Source organism: Drosophila eugracilis, unplaced genomic scaffold (assembly GCF_018153835.1).
Source record: "Drosophila eugracilis isolate 14026-0451.02 unplaced genomic scaffold, ASM1815383v1 contig_1873, whole genome shotgun sequence".
NCBI classification, from domain to species: domain Eukaryota; kingdom Metazoa; phylum Arthropoda; class Insecta; order Diptera; family Drosophilidae; genus Drosophila; species Drosophila eugracilis.
This window is the reverse complement of record NW_024572725.1, coordinates 141069-166711: the sequence shown is the minus strand read 5'-3', so window position 1 is coordinate 166711 and position 25643 is coordinate 141069. Positions and strand designations below refer to the sequence as shown.

At 42.6% G+C, this 25643-nt stretch overlaps 2 protein-coding genes across 6 annotated transcripts in view; one reads left to right on the top strand and one right to left on the bottom strand.

Moving 5' to 3' along the window:
- Positions 1-70: 70 nt before the first annotated feature.
- On the top strand, positions 71-6905 carry LOC108116135. Its single transcript, XM_017227863.2, has 4 exons — positions 71-1317; positions 1375-1617; positions 1913-2348; positions 2405-6905. Exons 1-4 carry the CDS (start codon positions 551-553, stop codon positions 4805-4807), a joined length of 3849 nt encoding a protein of 1282 aa, XP_017083352.2. The 5' UTR covers positions 71-550; the 3' UTR covers positions 4808-6905.
- Positions 6906-8647: 1742 nt separating this feature from the next.
- Positions 8648-25643, bottom strand: part of LOC108116134 (histone-lysine N-methyltransferase, H3 lysine-79 specific) — a 43470-nt gene continuing 26474 nt past the window's right edge. For 3 of the 5 annotated variants that reach the window (XM_041817721.1, XM_017227860.2, XM_041817722.1), the window contains exons 3-9: positions 18871-20229; positions 18067-18650; positions 17814-17989; positions 13417-17061; positions 13135-13353; positions 12536-13054; positions 8648-10194 (exon numbers count right to left, since the gene is read on the bottom strand). In XM_041817721.1, coding sequence (XP_041673655.1) covers positions 9164-10194; positions 12536-13054; positions 13135-13353; positions 13417-17061; positions 17814-17989; positions 18067-18650; positions 18871-19149 — 6453 coding nt within the window. In that variant the 5' untranslated portion in view covers positions 19150-20229 and the 3' untranslated portion in view covers positions 8648-9163. Of the gene's footprint in view, positions 10195-10217; positions 11205-12535; positions 13055-13134; positions 13354-13416; positions 17062-17813; positions 17990-18066; positions 18651-18870; positions 20230-25643 lie in introns of those variants that run through there. The other 2 variants (XR_005993632.1, XM_041817723.1) reach the window with 2 other exon arrangements.

Here is a 25643-nt window from a genome sequence, read left to right as displayed (position 1 = left end):
AATTATGCAAATTAACAAATGCAACTCCGTGTTTACATCCGCAAGCTCTGGCAAAAAAAGACTATTTCTCAGCGCGACGATCTGGCAACGCCGCATATTTTTCGAGACGCAGAACGCAAGATATTTCTTATCTCTTGTAAAAAAAATGGATTATTTCGCTTTGATCGGTGCGTGTTCGAGAAAATCGCATGCTTTTTGGTATTAAAGATCGCCACACACTTTCTACGTCCTACGCCCAACGCCCCCCGCCAAAGGGGAAAATGGGAAAGCAACATTATCTGGCATCCGTATCTTCGTCCGTCGCAGCCGTCGAAATGTTCGTCGCGCCAGTTATCGACTCGGCAATCTCCATCTCCTAAAGCACACATACTCAATCGCACGCAGCCCAGCACACACACACAGGCATAGACCCACGTAACCTGCTAGCGAAAGCGCCCTTAATCTTGACCAGAAACCATAACAACAACAAAATCAGTAAAGCAGGAGGAGTAGTAGAAACAACAGCAGAAGGCGGAGGGAAACGGAGGCGCCGCTATCACTAGCACCTAACATGTCCGAGAAGCACGGCCAGCTGGGTGTGCAGTGGACGAAATCAGCGGCGCCAGCATCATCAGCACAAGCCTCCAATTCCATCCCAATACCTCTACCTATTCCTGTGGCCCTTCCCATCCAGAAACCCAATGCCCATCTCTACGGCAATTGCAGCCTGCAGCCAGCTGATATAGTTTACAATGCCACCCGATTTCAAGGACCTGCTATCCATGCCAAGGCCTCACCTTTAACCATTACGCCCGTTGGCCCTGGTGGTGGAGCTGCGGCAGCCGCCCAGATCTCGCCCACGAGCCTCACCCATGTACCTGTACCTGTAGCCACGCCCAGCGGCTTTGTGCCGCCTCCGTTTCCCAATACCGCCGGCGGCAATGGTGGTGTCTCCACTTCGGTGCTCACACCGAACCCCTTTGCCACCACAACTGGAAATACTGCTGCCGGACTGGCCTTCGCCAATGCCTTCAGCTTTAATACGGCCCAGCAACTAGGTCTGGGCAAGATCATGCACGCCATGGGCGGATCCCCAGGAGGTGTGCCAGCAGTAACAGTACCAGTCACTGGAACTCCAACAACTGCTGCTCCTTCGGCTCCCACAATAGTTGGTCAGCGGCATCCTAATGAAGCAGCGCCGGCGGCTAGTGGAGTGATAAATTCCACAATTGCTGAAAATGTGATGAATGCTTTAAGCAACTCGAACTCAGCCGGATCAGTAGTGCCCAGTGAGGAGAAGATGCGAAGGGTGCAGCAAGTGATTGAGGGCAGCTTGGAGTGAGTATTTAGCAATCTGTGATATTCCCTTCTTATTGGTATGATTTTTATTTTTAGTGACAATGCCAAGCTGCAGATCTCACAGATCCTGGAACGCGTTTCGGGATTAAAGCCCATTGAGAAGCTATTCCTTTACCTACGATTGCCTGGTGAGTGCGCGGACACAGATCCGTTGAGGCAACCACAGAACCCACTAGGAACGCGCTCCGAGATTAACCATACCATCAATTGGGTGCGTTCTCACCTGGAAAACGATCCACAGGTGTCTATACCTAAGCAGGACGTGTACAACGATTACATGTGAGTGATTCCTTGGTATAACCTATACTTTAGACGGGTTGTCTTTATAAAAACAAAAAAATCCATTTATATTTAGACTCTGTTATGTACAATGTAAATACAAGATCTTAAATCAAACCAAATGTGGCAATCTAATTGATGCTTTAACTTTGGCTTAATAAACATTTTTCTAAATTATTCATAACAAGATAGTTTATCAATGAACTACATAAAATGGTATTACTAATAGTCATATTAATCTTTATTTATAAATAACTCGATAATTATGAATAATATTAATTGTTCTTCCATATAGAGCTTATTGCGAACGGCTCAGCATCAAACCGCTTTCCACGGCCGATTTCGGAAAAGTGATGAAGCAGGTCTTTCCAGGCGTTCGACCTCGGAGATTGGGAACGCGTGGAAATTCCCGCTACTGCTATGCCGCCATGCGGAAAACCACCAAACTGACGCCGCCACAACTCCCCCAGCTGTGCAAGACTGAGCAAATCTCGGAAGGCGACACCATTGTCGACTCCAGTCAGCTAACTAGCTCTTCAAGTTTGGGTGGACAGTCGTCAACAGCAGGCGAGTCGGAGTGCTGGGAAGTGGTGCGGAGCTGGGCAGAGAAGTTGCTAAACACTAAGCTAGAAAGCGTGGCGGATCTAAGTTCCCGTATCAGGAGCAACAATGCAATAGTTCCAACTAAGAAATACACACCTCGGGAACCCAAAGAGAAGAGAGTTTTAGCAGTAAGTTTTTAGAAAACTCACGATCAGGGAATTTCTAATTTTCTATTTGTGATTAGGACATTGGACCACTCAAGAAGCGTCGCAAAAAGAAACGCAAGGGCTCCACATCCTCGGAATCCAGCTGCAATCAATTAGTTGCCAGTCAGGACGCGGGTAGCAGCCAGGAGGCTAGCGACGAACAGCTTTTGAAGATCAAGCAGGAGATTATAGACTCACCTATACAGCACCAACAGCCACCTATAGGATACCTTCAGCAGATTACGCCCATGAATTTGGCCACAGATCAGCGAAGCAGCAGCGCTGTGCGCAACCTTACACCGAAAATATTGGAAATGGGATCGCCGGCCGTAGTACTGACCCAGCAGGAGCCATCGCCCACGGGTATAGTGATCAAGGACGAGGTGGAAGACTACACAACCAACATTTTCTGCAAGAAAGTATTGAAGGCGCAGCAGACTAAAGGGTTTTGGGTTAATTCCCCAAGTAGTGGAACAACGGGCGGTAGTGGTCTTCTTGTTCCACCAACGATAACTACAACCTCGGCCACACCCCCTCCGCCAAACTCGGGCATTTCCCCAGTTCCAGGACCCGGACTTTCCATGGGCCCACCATCGCAAATGATGAACGCCAGTTCTGTAAGCCCTTCAAGTAGCATCGACACGACGCCGAAGGTTGCCTCTAGAAATCAAATGATGATCCTAAGGGCCAAGCGTTTAATGGCAGCGGAAAGTGCCTCCACCGATGACTCTGGACTGCCCGAAAATCTTGGATTGCCTAGAGAGCGAGTGATCAGCATCTGCAACATGGACAAGCACGAGCTGGATGACTACTTTCTGCCTGGCGAAGATGAAGAGAATTCTGAGGAGCCCGACAACGAGCTGCTCCAATATTTTCAGATGGGAGACGCTGAGGAAAAACAACTGAATTCCTTGGATGCTGCCGAACAGAACAGGAATCCACAAGAGCCAACGACGATGGGCTCTGCGCCGGAGGCGATGCCCGCTCCCGGACGCGGAGCAGCTGTCGTCGCCGCTGCAGCAGCGATGCTGGCGCCGGTGCCAGCACCTTCAATGCTGCCCGGACAGGCCGGCGTGGGTTCTGCCTCAGCGTCTCTGGCCCTTATGTCAAAAAAGCATCAACAGCAGCACCAGCACCCGAACCTGCAGCAGCAATTGCAGCGTTCCAAGCAGCTGCCGATAATCAGCAACAACAAGCGAAAAATCAGCCTGAGCAACGCCTCCAGCAATGGCAGCAACAAGAATTGTATTTTTCTGCCCATCTCACCAAACACCAACGGATCAGTGGCGACACCAGCAGCCACTGGAGCAACGGCAAATTCAAGTCAAAATTGCTTTGCTAGTCCGGGACTGACCAGAATGCGGCAAAGACCCAATTTGTTGAGCAAGCAGCAATCGCTGGACTGCGACAACCGAGATCCCATGATCGGAGCTCATCGCAAGGGCCGAGGCTATGTGTACAGCTATCCAACGAGCACGTCTGCCTCAGCTCCACCGAGTCCCTCCATTCTGCAGCAATGGATGGGTGGCAACTGGTCGTTTGGAGCCGGAAATACCTCCAGCTTTGCGGACTGCAGCCACAGTGCCGATCCGCTGGTTAACCAAAATTCAATGGATTTGGAAACAAGTCTGGCACTTACGGGTGGGAACGAACTAGATACGTCAGAGATGCAGCGCTCACAATCGGTGCCGCTGTCACAATTGCAGAGAAGGAGCAGTCAACAGTCACCTAACTTGAATTTCTACTCGGAGAACAGTAACAGTCAGCAGTCTGCTCCTCTAAAAGATACAGGATTGCTATACGAGGAGGTGGAGGTGGGATCTCTACTGTCACCCAATTTTAACAGAAAGTTCAATAGCATGACGCAGCAGACGGCCACTACGTGCAGCTCCTCAGCGGGGTCCTCGTCCGGCTACAGCAGTGGTGGCTCTGCGGGAATAGTGTCGCGATCGGTGCCTTCAACTCCGCTGCCACACCAGCAGCAAAACAGCCTTACATCTTTAAATGGAGGAGCAGGACCAGCAGCCAGCGGAGGAGCTCTTATGGGAATCGGAAATGGAGGCAGCTGCGGAACTGGAAACGGCTTCTTTACCATTTCGGACTCTTTTAACTGGGAGGGATCTGCTGGCAATGGTAGTCAGTTGGGCTATAGCACACATTCTTACAGTGCCCGCAATCCACTAGACATATCCAAGTCCATGCCAACGACGCCAATTGCAACACAACGTTTCCGCTACAGTCCTGCCGAGGTGCACCGTGACTTCCTGATAAATGGCAATACCATCGACAGCTTACCTTCATCCGCCTTTGCTGCGGTTGGAGTTACCACAGATCCTACGTTAGCTCTGAGCACGGACACTCTGATCGATGACAGTGCCCCCAGCAGCGCCGATGTGGTTGAGGCGATGATCGGTGTTCCGGGGATACTCGACGATTTTTAGAATTTGCATGAAGAGAAAGCTCAGGAGGAGATCGAAATACAAGAGCGACAGGAGACCGACGAAGTGGAGAATAATGAAGTCCCATCATCTGCAAAGGAGGGCGCCAATGTGGTGGCCTGTCTGTTGCAGCATGTTGATCAATTATAGAGCCTCCTATTATCCGTCTCCTGCCGCATTGACGTCTCGTTAATTCGTTTTTGTGTCTATCTATTAAGTCCTCTATCAATGTTCCTGTTTTGAGTATATAGGATTTTTGTTTTGCCTAACGTCTAACGTGCTATGTCCTTTCTAATGACATACAAAATTCAATTTCCCACGGTTACAAACTTTAAATTTATAAAAACTAAATACTTCCAGTTGATACAAAACTGAGATTCAATATAGTTAAGAAACTGGAACATGAACCTGTGAAAATCCTCCACACATGAGCTTTCTCTTCGTGACTCTCGCAAGCTAAGAAATATCCAACAAAATCCTATCTTCCCTCTTCTAAACTAATCAACAGCTTAACTGTGCCTCTAATTGGTTTCAAAAAGTGTCCAACAGCATTAGAGGTCTGTGCTTAAGCCGACTTCTATAATCTAACACTACCCTCAGGCCCTCGTTGTATGTATGTATGTATGCCATTGGCATATTGTTATAATTACTAAAAATTAACATTAACATTAATACACTGATGACGATGGTATGTAGCTGTATGTAGTTGCATAGTTTTATTGTTGAACAACATTACAAATGAAACGAACTTAAAGTCTGAATGAAGGAAACGTGTGCAGCGGTTTTAAAAACGAAAACAAATTTACAAAATGTAACGTAAACGAATGTACATCTAGAACTTTAGAACTAAATCTCGGCGCTCGACGAGTTTGTCTTCCTGCGACCCTCGACTGTACATATATAAGTATATAAAGTATATATATTTCTAGAGGGATTTCCAAACGGATTTTAAAGGGGGTCGCAGGAAACCTCAAGTCTCAGTTCAAAATTGTCAAATTTAATTGTGTGTTTGTATGGTGTTGTAAGGTATCGTGAGTAACGAGCTTCGTCAATTGTTCATCCAGTCAGTCGTTCAATTCTATTACTAAACCAGCCCCGAACTACATATTCTATTTGTTAAACTCTATCTTTATATTTATCTTAAGCTTAACATTAAAAGCTTTCGATTCTTCAATTAGTTATAAGTGTTTGTTTGTTATACCTGTTTATTATTTTTGTTTAATTCACGTGTAGTACTTTAGCTGTGCTATTAATGGATTTTGTACGATGTCTGTAATTCAAGTTTTCTGATGCCTGAATTTCTAGTTGTAATGTCGTTTCTTATACCCAGTCTAACAGTCTTTAGTTTCGGTTTAGCGTTTTGAACAAGTTTAGCCTTACTTCTTATTTTTAATTCGCATTGCAAATGAATGTTAGTTTGTTTGTAAAACAAAGTAAAACACAAACCTCTTTTCCTTTCAAAACAAATGATTTTCTTAAAAATGCATTGAAAATAAATCATAAATGTGCCTCAGGCTTTATTGTAAAACAATTAAATACCGCAACAACAACAAAATATTCATACAAACATACAAAATGCATTAAAAAATAAAAAAAAAAAAAAACAAAGAAAATGTTAGCTACGTATACACACATAAATAGATTAATAGAACGTTATACGAGTCTAATTAAATATACACTCATTTACAAGAAGCAAGGTAGGGAATCAAATGAATTTGTTAGAGCCTCAGATTCAACCAGTAAGTCAACAAGAACATAAATAACAATAACCAGAACAGCACCCATAGCCTACGATGAACATTGTCAGCTAAATTCTAAAATACAGAAAAAGCTAAAGTTTTAAAGATTATTTTTAAGCAATGTCACTTACCCCGCAGTCCGCTTTGAACAATACCAACCAACAACAATATACGAGTAAAATAACAATAGCCCTAAGTATGGTAAATAGATTAAACACATTGTCACCGGGAACACTTAGATGAGATATATGCAATTATACAGAAAGAATGCATTAAAGTTAAACGAACCAAAACTGTACTTTTTATAAGATATTTGAATGACATAAAATACAGATAACAGAAACGAAAAATTCGCAAATGTATTTTTGGCTTGGAGAGATTTTTTATTTCTTATCATTTCCTTCTTCGGCGACAGGAAATTTGGATTCTCATTGGGCTTATCAAATAACTATGGAAATTTTGGTGAATCAATATTTCGATAAGGTTTGGTATTATAATCATCCAAACTTTTTTGAGTTTCGATATCTGATTTTGGTTGGGATTTACGAGGACTAAACAGAGGATGAAAGATTTTACCAGTTATCAGATGTTAAAGCTTGTCCACTTCTTAACACTAATTAGATCTATTATTTATTTTTTGATTAGATTAAGATTGTCAATTTAACTTACCATTTAAACTCAGTTTTTGCGATTCGTCTTCCCACGTTTTGGTTATTTTTTAGTTAATTTAGAGTTTGGACTGGCTTAAAGTTTTATTAGTTGGTTACATTTTTGTTTAATATGTTTTATGAAGTTGCCCGCTACTTTGGTTTTGTTTTGCGGGAATAACTGCAATTTTCCATCCCATACTAACTAAAACCAACTTTCGTTTTAATTATATTTTAATATTTTTTATTAAACGTTTAAGTTTAAAATAATAATATGCAATTAATATTTGTTAAATATACATAATAATACCTTTAATTTTAATATGCGTGTGTGCTCATTTAATGTTTTCCTCCCCGAAAATTTGACTTTTACATTCATCGTTTATTGTTTTATGAATTTTACATGTAAATTTAACTATTTAATAATATATATTATTTTATATGCATTTTACATGTCATTTGTTTTAATAGCGCCAAAATAATATTCCATTTGCTACAACTCTTGTTCATTATGGCCAAATTCGTTACCGACTTAGCTCGGGATCAGTATATAATATTTTACGTATAAAAATCATTTTGCGCCTCATGACGTACATACTATACTTGACTGGTTTATATTATTATTATTATTATTATTTTACTCTTCTGGTAATCGTATATTACACTACGCTAATAGCACATTTGAAATTCCCTTTATTCGCTATAAGTACTGTTATTCATATATGTTTTTTTATATAGTTCTTTACGTTTTGCTAAATATTTTTTGGTTTATGCTGGTTTATTAAATGCTTGTAAATCATTTATTTCTTTGTTTACGATTTAATTGGTTTCCTGATATTTTTAGCTTCCCAACTGCTCGCTCGTATATAATATATATATGTATATATCTTGTATATGCCTGCTATAATATAATATAATTTATAAAATTGTTGTTTATCTCGCTGAGGTGGAAAATTCATTAATTTATAAGGTTACTTGTTGTTCTGCTTGTTTTTTTCTGCTGTTGCTGTTGCGAATGCATGTTGCATTTTGTATACGTTATCTAATTTCCTCTACTTCAGTTTAGATTTATTGTTTTGCGATTAATCTGTTAAAGTATTTGTATATCCTCCGCTTGCTAGTACTTCCTATTCGCGACCGGAAATATTAAAAACAATTATAAATAAATTTTAAAAAATGAACTTGTGCCATGCATGGATACATTTTCTATGTCGTTAAAGTGCTGCTCAAAAATTGAATAAACTGTTGCAAATTCCCTTAAAGCAAAGTAAAACTTTTGCAACATTTGACCTTTGCTTATTAAATTCTATATACATTCGATTCTTGGAAGCAACTTTCTTTGTCGTCTTGAAAACAGGAACGGGTTTTGGAATTCGAGGGTTGGTCCCAATTCAACGTGGCGAAACAGCATGTTTTATAAATAATAAAAAATGAAATAAGCAAGAAAACAAAATCTGTTTTAATTAGTTTACAATTTTATTTCAAAATAATAAAGACAAAACACACAACTTATGGAGAAACGTAGTTAAACAATAAATCAAATTAAATACAATAATCATAATAATTGGTAATCGGTACAAAGAAGTCAGTAACATTGTTCATCAGCAGTTGGGTGTTTGTATCCGGGTTCAACCTTATAAAAAAATACGAAAAACATGCCTAATCTAATTAGAATTAGAATTATCATTGAAATAAAAACACACTGGTGTAAAAAGAGTTGGATAGCAATAATCAAGTAAAACAAGGCAATTGGAGAGCTGGGCTGTACAATAAGTTATCTAAGCATATACAATTCATTTAGTTAAAATTACAAAAATCCTCATTAAATACATATTATAATTCATTCACAGGATCCGATCCACATTGCGCGATCCTTTTACAAATAATCTGGCTAAAAAGCATCAAAGCATTGCATACTTTTCTGGTTATCTCTCCGTTCCATTCAGCAAATTGAACTAAATTAGTTTACTAAATTAATTACTCGTTGTGGTGGTTGAGTTGTTGTTAATGCTCATGTTGTTATTGGGGGGCATCAGATCGCCCGTTTGGCTCCGACTATCCAGCGACCAGTCCCAATCCTTGCCCTTTGGCCGGAATTTGGACGATTTGTGATGGTGCTGCTGCTGTTGATGGTTGTTGCCGCTGTGGTGTGGTGATGATTTCTCCTTCGGTGACTTTCCAGATTTTCCCAGGAGTGGTGCCACCACTGCAACTACATTATTAACAGCATCCAAGGTAGCAGGTCCATTGCCCGCCGCATCAGCGGCCATGGGTGCTGCACTGGAGTTGGAGTAGGCCAGCAACTCATCGCAGTCGTACTCCCAGTTCCTTTCGCAGAATTTCTTCTTGTAATGCTTCTCCGAACTGCTCTTCGACTTGCGCTGATACTTAAGCGGTATTCCGCCCAATTCCCCGGCCAGAGGTGGTCCACTGGCCAAAGGTGGAGTGGCTACACTGGCAGCACTGGGACTGGGAGTTCTGGGCAATCCAACATCGGACAACGGTGGCGACTCGATGGCACTGGGATCCACAGGCGAAACAGTTTTTAGGGAGCTACCAGCATGCAGTGAGGATGAGGCAGAGGACTTGATGCTACTATCACTCAGGTGATCTGAAATGTGATGCTGTTGGTGCTGAGCCTGCAACTGTTGCTGTTGCTGCTGAAGGTGGTTGCTGCCAACTCCACTGCCTCCGATGTTATTATGCTGGGCATGATGGTTATACAGACTGTTGGTGCTGCTTCCACCGCTTCCAATGGGCAGTTCCAGTTGCGAGGAGCTAGACGAAGTTGACAAGAACGTGCGCGCCGCATCTGAGTTGCTGCTGCTGTGTGTAATACCCGAATCTGGCGATGTGTTGCAACTGATTGAGGCCGGAACCGTGTCGCCATCAATGCTTCGTCTGGTTTTGTCCAGTTCAGTGCTGGCGAAGGCCACCAGGCGGTCGAAACCAGAGCTGACCCGATGCTGCCAGTGAGTTTCATCATCGGCGGCTATGACATCATCTGTGGATAATTACCAAAAAGTTTCGTTAGTTTTAGTTATAAAAACTTATGATTATAGTGCGAATTTTTCGATTTGGTTTTGGGTGAGGTGATGAGTATTGAGTGGCTTTTTTTGGGGGTAAGTCAGTCGGAAAGGAGGTGTGTCGTAACGATAACGATAACACAGGCGATAACGTGTGTTCTAAAAGCTCTTTCCGTATTAAAATCTTGATCTTCTTGGTACAGTTGCGTTTCTCTTGGCGTGCAGAGGGATATGTTTTTGTGTTCTTTTGTTTTTATGGGTGGCCTTTATGTGTTTTTAATGTGTATGTATGTATGTGTAAGTGTAGTAAATGTTAAAACAAAGGTGTTAAGTAATGAAAGTAAAATAATAAATAAATCATAACTAAATCATAAATTAAAGAAAGAAACCAATTAGGCGCAACAGAACTTACCTCATGCTCGTTAAAATTTCAGAAATTTTGTTTCGGGATTTTTAATTATAATTTTGGCATATAAATTCTGTACTTTTAGTAGGTAAATTATTAAACGCAAAAATTAAAAGTTGTCTTTTGTAGGTTTCTGATTTGAAATCTTTGTTTTTCATCAGGTTTTTTTTTTTTTTTTTTTGTACTCTGCTTATATTATTATTTATGTTTATTATAAGATTGTTTCTTTCGCCCAACAACAAACATGTTTTCGGTTTTTGCTTTTTTTCGTTTGGTTTGTTTGAGGAATTTTGAGGTATGCAAGTCAATCAATTCAAGTTCAATTCAATTCAATATCAATTCAAGTTCAATTCAATATCAATTCAATTCAATTCAGTTCAATGCAAGTCAATTCAATGCAATCGATCATTGGTTATTGGGGTACTGTGGGGCAACTACTACTACTATCGGCCAGAACATATCCGTTCAGAGTCTGATTACTATTATGGGCAGCTGATAGTTTCGTTGGGCCAGACAAAGTCGTGCGAAGGCGACGTCTGGGATCGTAATTAGTTATAGTACGTTGCGTTGCCAAATCGTTAACTGTATGGAGTAGAGCATAATAGAAGGGATCATAAAGAAGGCTGGATAAGATGGGGCATAATTTGTTGGTTTTTGGGTTTGGTTTTTTTGTTTCGGTTCTTAGCATTACCAATTTGCAATTGCAGTTTTATTTTTTGTTTCGAATTTTAGTAAAATTGAAAATTAATTATGCATTATAATTATAACATTCCAGAAAGTTGCTTTTTTTTTTTTTGGTTAATTTTGAAATAAATGTTTGCTTATGGGGATGGGTGTGTGTGTTTGTGTATGTTTATGGTTTATACAAAGGAGCTTCTTAGCTTTATGTGTGTGTGTGTGTTTTTGTGTTGGCGGGTGGGTGGCTCTGGGTAACATATTGTATATATGTAATAGGTATATAGATGATTGATTTGGCATGACGCTTAGGATAAAAGAGGAGCTAGATTACTTTCAGCATGTTGGATGTTGTTTTGGCTTTTACTATTTTTGTTCATATAATACAATAATGTTTGCTTAGGCTTGGAAAATATTCGAGAAAAACAAACCCACTCAAGGTCCTGGGAAATATAAATAACTGATATACATTTCCCTCGCGATAAACTTTTGCTAAATTTGTCTAATGTTTTTCAGATTCGCTTGCGGTTAAACTTTAATAATACTTCTTTAGTTTAGGTTAAATTCGTTGATGTTCGCCGTTAGTATGCCCTTCAAATGTTTACAAAGTTCAATGTCGATGGCAGAAATAAGATTACAAAAAGCGTTAAAAATAAAAAAAAGTAAAATTAAAATAAAATAAAATAATCAAAGCTACTAAAACAAAGACAAGCAACAATTACAGTGACAGACAAGACTACAAAAACCAAACTACGATGAACACGCAACAGTGAAAATGAATTAAGATAATTTGTTTTGCATGTTGTATTTACATTAGATAAAATGTGTCCAAAAATATATGTATAAATGTAAGTATAATTTTTTTCAGATGTGTGCATGTGTGTGTGTGTGTGTGCGGCGAGTGTGATGTGTTTAATAAGCAAATCATGAGGAGTCTGAATTGAAATTGGATCCTGAGCCAGAGTTCGAGCTGAAAGTCGCCGATGACGCTCCGCCATCGGAATCGCCATCTTCGGTCGCAACTTCCTCCTCTTCCGGCTCAGATTCCAAGTCCGGTTCCGGCTCTGCTCGCTTCATGGTTAGATCTTCTGCCACCGTTTGGGCAGCTTGTCGAGTTTGGTATTTGCGCTGGTGAAGATTATGTGGTTCTAGCGGGTAGGCTACGTGTGCTGGTGGTGGTGCTTGTTGCTGTGTTGCATATTTGGTCGAGTTCTTAGCTTGGTTTACGTATAGCTTACCATCGTCGGCTGCATTGGCATTGCGCTGTCCGCCCAGAGTGGGCGTGGTGCTGTGACTATGGCCGTGTCCATGTCCGTGGCCCAGGCCATGTCCAAGGTGCGGCACTCTCAGTTGCTGCTGGGTCAGCTGCAGATGTTGTTGCTGCTGCTGCTGTTGCTGTTGTTGCGCCTGATGGTGGTGCAGCAGTTGCTGCTGCTGCTGTGGAAGGTGCGCCAGCTGCAAAGGTCGCTCATCGCCCAACAGGGAATTAATCTCGGGACTCATAAGCAATGGTGGATCCACCAGCAATTTCCCATTGTTACTGTTGCTGCGACGACCACATGACGATGAGGATGACGAGGGCGTTGGAGAGGGCGTGGTGGCGTCGTGAGCTGGAGGTGGCGGCAGCACTTGCCCGTTGGCATACAGGTGGGCATGGTGCTGTTGCTGCTGCGTCGGTGGCGGCTCGTAGTGGGCCAGTTTCGAGGGACGCGGCGGCTGTTGATGTGGCGCCAGCGGGGAGCTGCGTTTTATTCCCACTAAAAAAATTCATAAATTTAGAAATTTTGTTATAAAAACAAATTCAATTCACAATCTTTAACATGTTCTAAAAGCTTACGTTCGACTTTGTGCGGTGTCCCATTGAGGCTTGCACCATGGTGATGGTAGCTGTGTGCTGGCGGCGCCTGGTGAGCATAGTGCGCTGCCATGTCCAGGCTAGGAGGCGGCACTCCCGTTGAAGAGGAGGATGCGGCGGCTGCTGCGCGTCTTTGACGCTCCTCAGTCTCTTCTTTATACTTCCTGGCACGCACATGATCTTGCAGAGAGGCAGCTAGACCTAGAGATCAAGAGAATATCTTGTAATAAAATATTTATGCTAAAGTACAAAGGTCGTCGATACCTTCAAGTGGAGGATTGGCACCATTGAGACGCGGTCCCCGCAGGGATGCTGCTCCTGCCGGTCCTGCGCCCTTGGACTGTTTCTGCTGCTGCTCCTCGTGGAAATAGGCTTCGATGCTGCCCTTCAGTTCCGCTCTTGGCAAGGCCACCGGCTGATAATCCCGCGCAGAGCGAGCAGCAGCTGAGTGGGTTGTTGGCGGAGCTGTTCCTGCGTTGGCTCGAGCATTACCCTGTGCCTTCTGCACGTACGCCACATGGGCCAAAGTGGCCAGATTGCTGTTGCCTCCTGCTGCTGCTCCACCTGGAACTCCTCCAGGTCCTCTCTCCTGAGCATAACTTGTGGGATGCGGTTCCTGGGATTCCTCGGACAACGGTCGCACATGAACTCTTTCTGGTCGCTGGGCATTTAAGTTGATCAGCAGACGATCGTTGGATCGCTCGTTGAGGAAAGCCCGCTCCATGAAGTTGGCGCCACTGGTGCTCATGTTCACTGCTGCATTGATGATGCTCTGATGCGAGATCTCCAGAGTTCGCTCGATCTCCCCGTTGACCAAATCGCCAATGGTCTTGCCCGAAGTGGGAGCTCCTCCATGACCTGGAAGCGGGGGCGTGGCCTGCGGCGTCACATGCTGACTGAGCTTCTCCTGCGACAGATGACGACGCAGGGCCATCTTGGCCGGTGAAACCTGCGTGTAGTCTGGCTGAGAGGAGTTTGAGCTTGGCCTACTAGGCGGACGGATGCGATATCCACCGTAATCCGAGTTGGCGGAACTTGCTCGAGGCAACAGCTCCAGTGGCTGCTGCTGCGGCTCCACTATTAATTGCTCTCGGCTACCAGAACGCTGGAGATGATTATCGGCCGGAGGGGCCTTGAACTCATTGGGATGAAGCGGATGTTGATGCGAAACGTGCTGCGGCAGACGATGTTGCTGATGGTGTTGCTGCTGGTGATGATGCTGTTGTTGTTGCTCCTCCACTCGCATCTGCTGACGCTGTGCGGCATGAGCGGCTGCTGCCAGCATGAGCTGCTGTTGCTGGAGTTGCTGCTGCTGCTGCACCATGTAGTGTTCATAACTAGTTGCGCTAACGGAGCTGCGTCGCCTCTGGTAACCCAGATCCGTCGGAGCTGTCTGCTGTCCAGCTGCATACAAAGCAGCCATGTGAGAGGGAGGAGGCGGCGGTGGTGGTGGTGCCTGTCTGACCGGCGAATACTTCGGTTCCTTAGCTGCTTGGTACTTGTTCGAACCCGTGACCTTGCCCACTGATCCGCCGTAGGCTCCATATGGAAGATTGGCTGGCGGGGGCGGCGCCGTGGAAGCAGTAGCCCCGGCTCCTGGTCCCGGCAGTGGTGGTGTTATTGGAGATATAGTCGTATTGGCGTTCAGATGCATCAAGCCCTGCGTGGACACGGTGATGATGTTGTGCAGATTATTGGGCAGCGATTGGGCGGGGTTCATGGCTCCAGCCTGTTGCTGCTTTGATCGCTTAGGCGCCGGACTGTGAAGAGGAGAGGGAGATGGCGTCGGATCCACTGCCTTACTGCGCTGCTCCTGATCCTCGTTCAAGGCCGTGGTGATGATGCTCTTCAAACGATCCTCAAAGTTGGCAACCTTGGGGGATTCCTGCTTTCGACTGGCCGATAGCCCGGGTAACTCGCACTTGGGAAGCTGGGAAAGCGTAACTTGTTGCTGCTGTTGTTGTTTGGGTGCTGGCATCAGCGTGCTATCTTTGAAGTGGTGGCCAGGAGAGGACTTTATGTTGACTGGAGCAACTGTCTGAGGCGCTGGTGGTGGCTCCAAAGTGGCTTTATTCTTGCCATTCACTTGGTAAGTAGGCGCAGCTGCTCCTTGGAACTTGCCAGCTTCAATTTGGCGGCAGGTCTCTACGATTTTCTGTGCCAGCACTTCTGGATTGCTTTCCTGGATCTTGCCTACCTCGGGAACCTCTGGCCACTCCTGCGAACGAGCACGGTGTTCCCGACTGCGCCGAGAGTTCTTTGCGGAGTTCAACTTATTGTTTTGCAAGGGCACCGAATTCGTTGTTACTGTGGTGGTGGTAGACGAGGAGGAGGATGCAGAAGATGATAATCCAGTAGAGACAATCATGTTCGTTCCTTGCGCCAAAAGCGTCGCTGCGGTTGTTCGTTCCTCCGCTGTCTTCTGAAGCACCGTGGTCTCCTGCTCGATGGTGGACACCTGGGCGTAAAGTTTCTTGCGTTGGCTCAGCGTATTGGCAATCTCCTTTAACACCAGTTCCTGGGCCGTGGTCTCCGAAAGTTCCGGCGGCACCTCCAACTTCACCTTTCCGTTAACCGTTCCGCAAAGTTTTTGATATTCGGAAAGGTTCTTCAACTGCTTGTTAAGGAGCAGCTTCTGCTCACCCTCGTAGAAGGTAACTTCGTTCCGCATCCTGCTGGCAGTATGCTGCAGATCCTTATGCCTACCCACGATCTCCTTGGCCTGGGCGATCAAATCGTTGGGTGAATTCACATGGATACCCAGCTCGTTCATTCGCACTTTAAGCAGAGCAACACTATCGTCGATCAGGACTTTAATCTGCTTGTCCAACTGACTGGCACGGTTCTTTAGCCTGGCCATCCGCTCCTGCTCTTGGGCAATCTGCTTCTGAACCTGGGGAACGTAGGCACTGGACTTCATGTGCTCAATCATCGTCGTGTACTGCGAACGGAATACATCCAGGAGGATTTGCAGGGCATAAGGCGTATCCTGTGGCGCCGCTGGAATATCCAACTCCGTATGCGCCATGTTTTCCGTCAGCAGAGCTGTTAACTGTTGATCCACAGTTCCAGGAGCTGCTGGCAGCTTCTTGGCCATCGTATCCAGGGAGGTACTTAGCACCGTTTGCTTGTGCAGTGCTTCCAGGCCAACAATCTTCAGGGATTTTCGGCCCCGTGCTCCCTTCTTCATGCGCCCTTTGCGACCTGGACCAGCGCTTGCTGCCCTTGGTTGATCCTCCTTAGAGCTGGAGTCCTTGCTTGCCACCGCAGCCGCCGCCGCTGCTGCCGCCTCCGCTTCTCTTTGTGCAGCTGCAGCAGACTTGCTGGCTATCGCAGCTTTCCTAGTCAACTTCTTACGCTTCTTCTGGGTGGTTGCTCGAGCCTGGCGGCCAACAGCTCCTCCACCCATTCCTCCTCCATTGCTGCCACCATTGCTGTTCGAGTTATTGTTTTCCTCGTCATCAGACTGAGAACTTTTGCCCTTGGAACTGCACCAGTCGGACCACACCTTCCTGGTCATCGGTCCATTCGAGGAGGTGGTATTGGTGGCCGTGGTGGTGTTGCCACCATTCCCATTCGTTGCCTCCCCATCGCTCTCCGTGCTGCTTTCCATGTCCAGGCTGCGCTGCTGCTGCTGATGCTGCTGGTGTTGTTGCTGGCGTGTCTTCGAGGCAGCTTGTTGCCCACTGGCAGCTGCTAGTCCCCCACCGCTGACATTGGCCGGCGACTGGGATTGATGGCGCTGCTGGTGGGCGGCAGTAGCGGCAGATCCGTTCGACTGCTCCCGCTCACGCTGATGGCTGTTGTTGTTGTTAGAGTGATTGTTGCTGTTGTTATGGTGGTTGTTGTGATGGTGCTGGCCAACGGTCGCCTCTCGCTTGGCGCGATCACGGGTGGTGCGAACTGATCCTGGAAGAAGGGAATATGATGTTAGTTAGTATCAAATTGATATAGATATTCTTTAAATTTAAGGATTATTCTGCAAAACAATCTTAAAATACAAAAGCCAATTTAAAAAAGTCATCGATTTGTTATGAAATAAGAGTTAATATTCTAAACCAGTAGATTATTTCATCAACTTGTCCAATACTAAAGATAAAACCTTGGCAGTAATCATACTAATAAGCATTTCTAACCCTTACACTTAAGATCAATTTGATGTGGGTTACTGGTATTAGTATATAGTCGAACAATCAATTCTGTTATTTATAATCATTTACGTTGTCTAAACTAATCTAACCCAAATTCGAAGATCCCAGGAAAGAAAGCTTTCATCTTAAACGCTAAAATTAACTTTTCTTTGAAAATATAGTGAAGAACTAACTTAACTTTCACATCAGTTCTTAATGGTGAAGACAAAATGTACTTATAACTGACTATTAAACCTTTTAACAACAATTCATCAATGACTGATAACCATGATTGAAGTGATAAGGCTTTGTGATTTCACAAAAAACGAAACTAACATTCCAAAAATGATTGATTGTAAAAATCATAAGAGATGAAAAGAGACTGCTTGACTTTGACTGTGATTGATTGGTTGGAAAATTTCACGATGACAAAGAGAAAATGACTGTTTTGTGTGTTTTGTGTCTTGGCTTGATTTCCGATTAGTGCATCCTTATCCTTATCTCCATGGCCCCTCGTCCTTCGGAACTTACCCACGCTCTCGTGATCGTTGCCGCCTTTCGTTTTCAGGCGCTGAAAGTATCGCTCCAATATGGTGCGATCGATCACATGCAGATAATACGAAACGGGCTTGCAGGTCCAGGAAACTGAGCCCTTCAGGGGCGGAATCTCACTGACGTGCATAATGGTTCCAATGTCGCTGAGGTTTCTGCAAAAAAATAATAAGAGTTAGAAAATTTGTAACATAATCTTTAAGATCATATTTAGGTAGAAACTTCAACCAACCTGTCCGTTATCCGAAAGTTCAGGGGACAGAACGACTTGGAGGACACGACCCTCGCTCCATCGCGAAGATCCGCAAACCGTTCTTTTAGCTGATGGTCCACTGTCGGGCCAAAGGCAAAGTTATTAACAAAAACCAGCGTCGATGAGGTAATCTTCTCGCGATGCTCATCGACCAGGAAATCGCCTTTGATCAGCTTGTACTCGCAGAACCGCTTGCCAAACCATCCCATATACTGGCGAAAGAACACATCCATGCGTTCCGCATAACGAGCCGGAGTATCCGCCTTCTCGATGCCGATGCAGGTTTTCAGGGGAAAGGATCCAGCCATCTGGAGTACAACCTGGCCCACTCCGGAGCCGAGATCGATGAATGTGTCCTCTTTGCTAACGGTGACATGCTTAAGCATCTGCTGTACCAGCTCATAGCTCGTCTCGCCGTATACCTCCGGCGAAAAGGGCTCGTACTGGTTGAGTTTATCCGGATCGAGTACGGCGGCATTGTAAACTAATTGCAAAATGTGTCTTAGAAGGCTAGGGTGAGCGAACTTGTTCAGGCGCTCGGCGGGCAGTGAAGTTCCTTTTTCCTGTGAGAGGAGAGAGTAATAAGTTAGGCATAGTTCTTAGAAAATATTAGTTTATATTATTGTTGGCAAAACAACCATCAAGAAAGAAAAATTTTAAATGATTTTATTATCAGCTTTGACCACTGTTTCTGGAAAAGATTACAGATTATAAATTTTCTGTTTTTCATTTCTGATACTTTTCTTTTGCTGTCATAACTACGTCTAAAAACAAACCACTTACCAATGCAACGATGCTGTCGACGGCCTTGTTAAAGCGATCGACCAGGCCGGTCATAGTCTTATAGCAGGCAGTGTCAATTTGGTGGAGATTGGTCTCCTCAAAGGCCGATGACATCGATGGCAGCTCATCGCAGACGAACTTGATGGTATCGATGATATCGATGCCATTGTCGTGCTTATCCTGTCCGTGTCCGATCTGCAGGGGCCAGGCGAAGGATATGACATCGGAGGAGCCAGCGGGCGAGCGCAACACCAAGTCCTTGACTTGGGGTGTGGCCATATTTTTGTCCGCTTTCCTTAGCCAGCCTCCTTTTTTTTTTTATTTTTGTCTATTGATGTTAATATTGCTGTTTTTGGTGTGCGTGGCAAAGGGGCGAGATCGGTGTGGTTCCTTTTCTTTCTTTTCTTTGTATTTGTGGAGAGTTATGGTTTTGGACTTTAAAACAACGTTTAATTTCCGTTGCTTTAGTTAATATTTTGCTTGTGTGTCGTTTGAGATTTTGACTATTGATGTGACGTTTATGGGGATGAGTCTATGATAGGTGCTAAACGATTTGATGATCAAAAATTGGCATAGGATTTGTGTTTCTTGTAGTGTATCTTGTGTAGAGGCGTTTGCGTTACGGTTTACGGTTACGTCTATGATCTACGTTTATCTTAAATTGTTTCTTCTTCTTCTTCTTCTGGTTATTGATGTCTTAGGAACAGTGGCAGCGTTGGGTTAATTTATTGGGCTAATAGAATAATATTATGCTTCAACTACTCTCTCTCTCTCTTTCTGTCTCTCTTAACGTTGCGTTGCGTTACGTTACGTTGCGTTTGTTTTTAACGTAAGAGTAACTTCTGCTGCTGCTGCTTCTCTGCTTCCTCTTCTGCGTTCTTCCGTTGCGAACGCTACTCTTGCCGGTTCCGTTTCCTCTCCTTCTGCCTCTCACTTCCGCTCTTCCTCCAGCAGCAGCCACAAAATACAAAAGTAACTGATGATAGTTGCGTAGTTTGTTATTTTGCTGGATGTTAAGAAAACGATGCATTTTCTTCAGTTTTCGGGAACAACATTTTCCAAATGTTTTCCTTTCTCCCAACAATTTCTGTTTCCTTTTCGAATTCTTCCAGCCGCCGTTGCTGTTGTTGCAGTTGCATTATTGATTCCCACCGTTCCGATGCGATTCAGTGCGTTCCTTGGCACGCGCTCGCTCCCGAATACCGTTGCGCATATTGCACGCGCCTCGGCCCACTTTTTTGTTTTTGGTTTTTGGCAAGTGTTTTAATGGAATTTGCTGTTTTTTAATGCTTTTACAACACACACGCCTTTTTATTGGGATTATGTACAGTTTTAAGTGTGTTTTTTTTTAGTTTGAGTCTGTAACAAGAGAGAGAAAAGAAGAGAATGGTAAAAACATAAATAAACAACATAATCAAAACAAATTGTTTAAACAAAAATGCAAGGTCTAGATTTCGATGATTTTTGTGGGTTGAAGAATGCAGATCAATGCTAAAAGTTCGATGGTTCATAAATATCAGTGCTAAGTAAAATGTGCTGGAACTAAACTTACATTCTATATTTAAACTAATTCACGTTGTAAATATAGCTATATTTAAATACTTTTTGAATGTTTTATAACTATTTGAAGGATAGATAATATTATATATTAAAAGTGTGTTCACTGGTTCTCTTCTTGAAGGTTATTAAATATTATATAACAGCAAAGATTAAAAAGATTACTTAAAATTTTAAGCCCAACGATAAAATTAAGATTCTTTAAATTCGAATTCTTTAAATACAGTTTCTTTAAATTTAATATCTATATCGTAAGGATACTTCATATTTTGATTGTATTTAAAAACATTTTTACATAACAACTACGTGGATTTAAACTTTTTTATAACTCCTATGTCTTCCCACACGGCGTTTGATTGTTTGAACGGATTGTCACAAAGACATTTCATCATTGATATGCAACACCTCTTTCGCCGTGGGTTTTGCTTTATTTCAGGGTGGCTTTCGTTAGGTTTGTTTATTATGCTAATTAGTCATGCAAGGCACGTTTCAGGGCTTTTTTAAAAGACTTTTTCACTTTGTATTTAATGTGAGATGCCATTCATTTTTTTTTTTGCTACTTCTATTTTTGGTGGGCGTAGACGCAGCAGGCCAGCGACAATGTGACTTCATTAGCATAAACAGTGCTGACGACAGCTTTCCCAGCTAGCTACCTCTAAGGGGGTTGGGAAAGCCAGCCAAAAGAAAATCGATAACAACCCCAAGGCAAGGGGCATGTGGTTAGAATTAAAGAACGACTGAAAATGTCCGTCATTCGGGTATTTACTAATTAAAGCTTACTCGCGCCATGGGCATTGAAAATCACCGTTGAAGCGGCTTAGTCTCAGCTTAAAGCTTCAATAGACACATTTAGAGTGGGAGATATCCAGTCTGGCGTTAACATTTTTGGCTAGACAAGCGTCACATTAAATTGAATGGGCGTTTGGCCTGCACTCATGCTAGGATGATAGCTATATATGTACTATATATATATCTTCTAGCTTCGTCTGGCAACTGCAAACAGAATTGCAGTACATTATATAAACAAGTGCCGTTATGTGGCAACTCGCATGGTTGTTGTTTATGCATGCACGTGTGCGCATCCGACCAACCTCCCCGCTTCGAAATATGTATCTTTATCCCGTGTGCGTGTGTATCTATATCTATATACATATATTCCGTATATATCTGCAACCATGACAGCCCCAACAGACAGCCAGACAAAAGCTCCATGTGGCATCTGTCTCCACCCTGATTTTCCACCCCTTTGGTCACTGCTCCTTTCCGAAAAACCCGCATATATATCTACATACCTACATATCGCCCCACAGGTCGCCCATTTCGCCGGTCAAGCCGACAAACATCAACAACAACATGAGCTATAACAACGATAGCGACAACGACGTTGGCAATTTATTGTTAATCAATATCGGGCAATGAATTTTATTTCCAGTATTTAAGCGCCATGGGGAATTTGCAGTTTAAGAGGAATGTGCGTGTGGCAATGGAAAGCTGATGGGAAAATGTCTGGCATTTAGTCGCCAGGGAGCGAGAAGAGAAAGTGATAAGAAGAAATCACAACTTTAAATAATAAACGAGGAAGCTATTAAATTCAATAGTAAAGATATAAAGATAAATTAGGACCAATAAATTAATATATTAAGGGCTGGTAGTTGCTAAGTTGCATTCAATTGTATTATAAAAGAATCAAATACTTATCGCACTTTGTTTGGTTTTTATAAATCTTCCCTTACAAGCTTCTCAAATTAATAACTAGACAGACATTAGTTTCCTTGCTCATCCCAATAGTATAGCTAAGGTACCCTTTTCGAACTTGCAAGTCCAAACATCACTGCTGGTCATAAAGTCTAGACCCTTCGACTTTGGCCAAACAAAACAAGCCCATTTAGCAGGCATTGAACTTACAGTCTGCCGCCAAAAACATTTGTTGTCGATTGTTGGCTATAACCGTAAATTGCGGCTTGCAACCGAAAATCAGAAATTCAAAGTCATTTCCATTTGGACAGCCCAGACAGACTACAACCAAAGATCCCATTCTATGGCCTATAGCACATCCCTTTGTGGTCCTTAGTCCTTTGGCAGCTGTCTAGCCGCAATACATGTGCGTGAATTCGCATATGTCTAATGAAAAACCATTGGAAAGATCAGAAGAGGATTCCACAAAGAAATTTTTCAGGGGTGAGTGAAGAGCCTTTTTTCATCTGCACTTTTGTCAAATTGGAATACACAGTTTGAGTAGAAAGTAACTGCCAAAAAATGGCAAGCACATGGCTAATATTGTATGTTTAAAATTTACTTCAGACATTAAATTTGGCATAATAAAACGTTAAAAATATTTAAACTTGAAAGGTATACAAATTTATACATATCTGTTTACTGATATTATATTATTTCTATCGTTATAGTAACAAAAGTTGCCCAGCTAATTAGACACCGCAGCGCTACTTATATCTTAAATTTGTTTTTATTTTTTTTTTAATTTTATTTTGCATTCCCATGGAGGCGTGACACACATTTCGCTGCTCTAGTATACACAAACATATACTGAGATAAGTTGACACAATTATGGGGCCCATAGAATAAAGATAAAGGGGGGTAAAAACAGCCATCGGCACATCGCGATTTTAATCAACTTAAAAAGAACATTTCCTCTTTGCTCTTTATAATCTACATTACAAAAAAGTTATTCTTTCAAACCAAAAAAATAATTTAATAAATGTTAAATAAGAAAACCTTTAATGTGATTAAATAATATGAAAATTGAGTTTTTTTTTCTAAAATGTTTAACTCTGATTTGTGAAGTTTTTCTCTTAGTGTAATAGCAGACAACGCCCACGCGAACCGCTATTATTATTATTCTTTTCTCCTCTTTTTTTGCAATATTATTTGCGTGTTGTTTTCTGTGTTCGCCTTTCCTTTTTTTTTTAATTTTATTACTCTGCCTGCCACGCTGTCTGCCGTGTTTTCTGTGCCCCCAACCCGTCCCCTCCCACTTTTCTGCTGTGCTTGGTGATATCCCAAACTAAAATAATAAAAACAAATTGCCTATAAAATGTGAGCTATGTACAACGGTTCTGCAAATGAATATTGCAAACGAGCAAAAGGGGGAGTCGTTTGGGTGGCAACTAGTCTTATTATCATGGCGATTCTGTGTCAAGGTCAGCCATTGTGGCGGCAATTAAAAAATTAGTTAAACAGAGCGGCACCTTACATGGCCAACGCTGTCTGTTATCCGATTATAAATAATATTTAGAATTATTTTCCCTATTTCATGGTGCAACAATATACACATTTCTATATATATTTATCATCTTCTTAATTTTCTTTTGTCTTAGTATTTATTTTATTTGCGTTTTTCCCGCCTTTAGAGTCACGTGTTGTAGTTGTTGCTGTTGCCCGAAGGTCAAATTAGTTTACGCTTTGATTTCTCGTTAATTATTGTTGTAGCAATGCAAATGCCAAATGCCAAATGAGTTTTTACTTTTGTTTTTTTTTTCGCTTTTTGTTGATTTTCATAGTCGACTGTTGGTATTTGTTAATATTTACTAATAAACATTAATCTAGGGGTTTTATTTCCTGGTTACCATAACGAGTCATCAGAGTTTGAGAGCGATTGTAAAGTAACTTCGAAGATCAAAGTGTTGCTTCTTGTTTTTCAACTACATTGAGGTCACATACTATCACTTTATTACGTAACCATATTGAATTACATAGAATGTAATTATATACTTCCAAAGAATGCAAGCTTTGATTCATTTTTAATATTTCCACTGATAAGAATGGGGACTCTAGTGTATGTGAAAAGCTCAACCTGCTGGCATGTGCGGCCATCGAATCAAATGTTTGTTCTATGACCGTAAACAAACAGCACAAAGCACTGATAAGATACGAAATTATTTGACCTACTTACGAATGCTTTTTATTAACAAAAAGCAAATAAATAAAACTTTTAACCATAACCATGTGACATTAACCGCATTCAAGAAGGAAGTGGAGTATTTTTTCCTGCTACCAGGTTGCAACTTGCAAGTCAAACACCTGCCAGGAAGAGCAGAAGAAAAAAACGTAAGGATCGTGGTACGTGCCAGGGGGAATTCCCCTCGTATTTTTTCTCTTGAGCTCCCCTTTTGAGATCCGACTGGAAGGTCATCAATCGCATTGCGTACATAAAATTTCTTGTCCTGCGGTTTTTTAACTTTATAAAGAAACAGCTGTCCCTTAAAACCACATGGCAAATGGTGGAGAAGAGGGGAATGCAGAGCTTTTGACATGAAAATGCAGTAAAAACATGTGCAAGATATTTAAGGAGCAAGTGCTAGGGTTGCCAACCAGCACTGTAATTAAATTTGCATAAAATATAGATTCTGTACTTGGATAAACCTTTTGAGGTAGATTTAATAAGTAGGGGTAAAATCGTAAAAGGATGTAGCCAATAACCCAAAGTGGTACTTAATGCACGTAAATATCTTGTTAAATAAAGTTAAAAGTATAGATTTACTAATCAATAACTAACGGAACTCAAAAGCTATTAAAGGTACAAAATAAGTAACTTCCGTTCTGCAGCTCAACATCCGTTCTCCAATCGGTTTTCTTACTTAACCACTCTCACCAAATCGTTTAAAGTCAAATGTTTGCCTTTAAGTCCCGTTCCCCCCATTACATTGTTGCCAAACTTCACCCAAGTACACACCATTAACGCATTTTCGAGCTGCCACACCCAGAACTTGAAATGCACAAAGAATCACTAAGAAACCTAAAATAAAAATAAAAAAGGCGGGTCGGGTCGGGGGATCAACGACCACCCCACCCACAAAAGTTGTTTGCTTTTCCTGGCAGCAAAGGTGAACAAAAGTTCAAAAAGAAGAGCACAAATTAGACAAGAGCTCTGAGAGTAATCGATTTTAAATTACCATAAAGCATTTGCCGCGGCAAACTTTCCACTTCAAAGCAAGAAGAACTGAACGAAAGCCTTCTCGGACTTTTCCCTTTAAATGGTCTTAAAGTAACGTCATAAAACGGAAAATCGGAGAGTTAAAGAGGGTAGTCTGTCCAAGTACTGTATCCAAGCAAAAGTCTCTTCCTTCAGAATTTCCCCTCATCTTTTGCGGGGTTGTGCTGGTAAAGCCAGTCCCCAAATTTCATCCCCAATTGGCCAGAAAATGTTGAAAATGCCAAAAGACCATGGGAAAAGGGAATCAAAGGCAGAAGCAGAGATG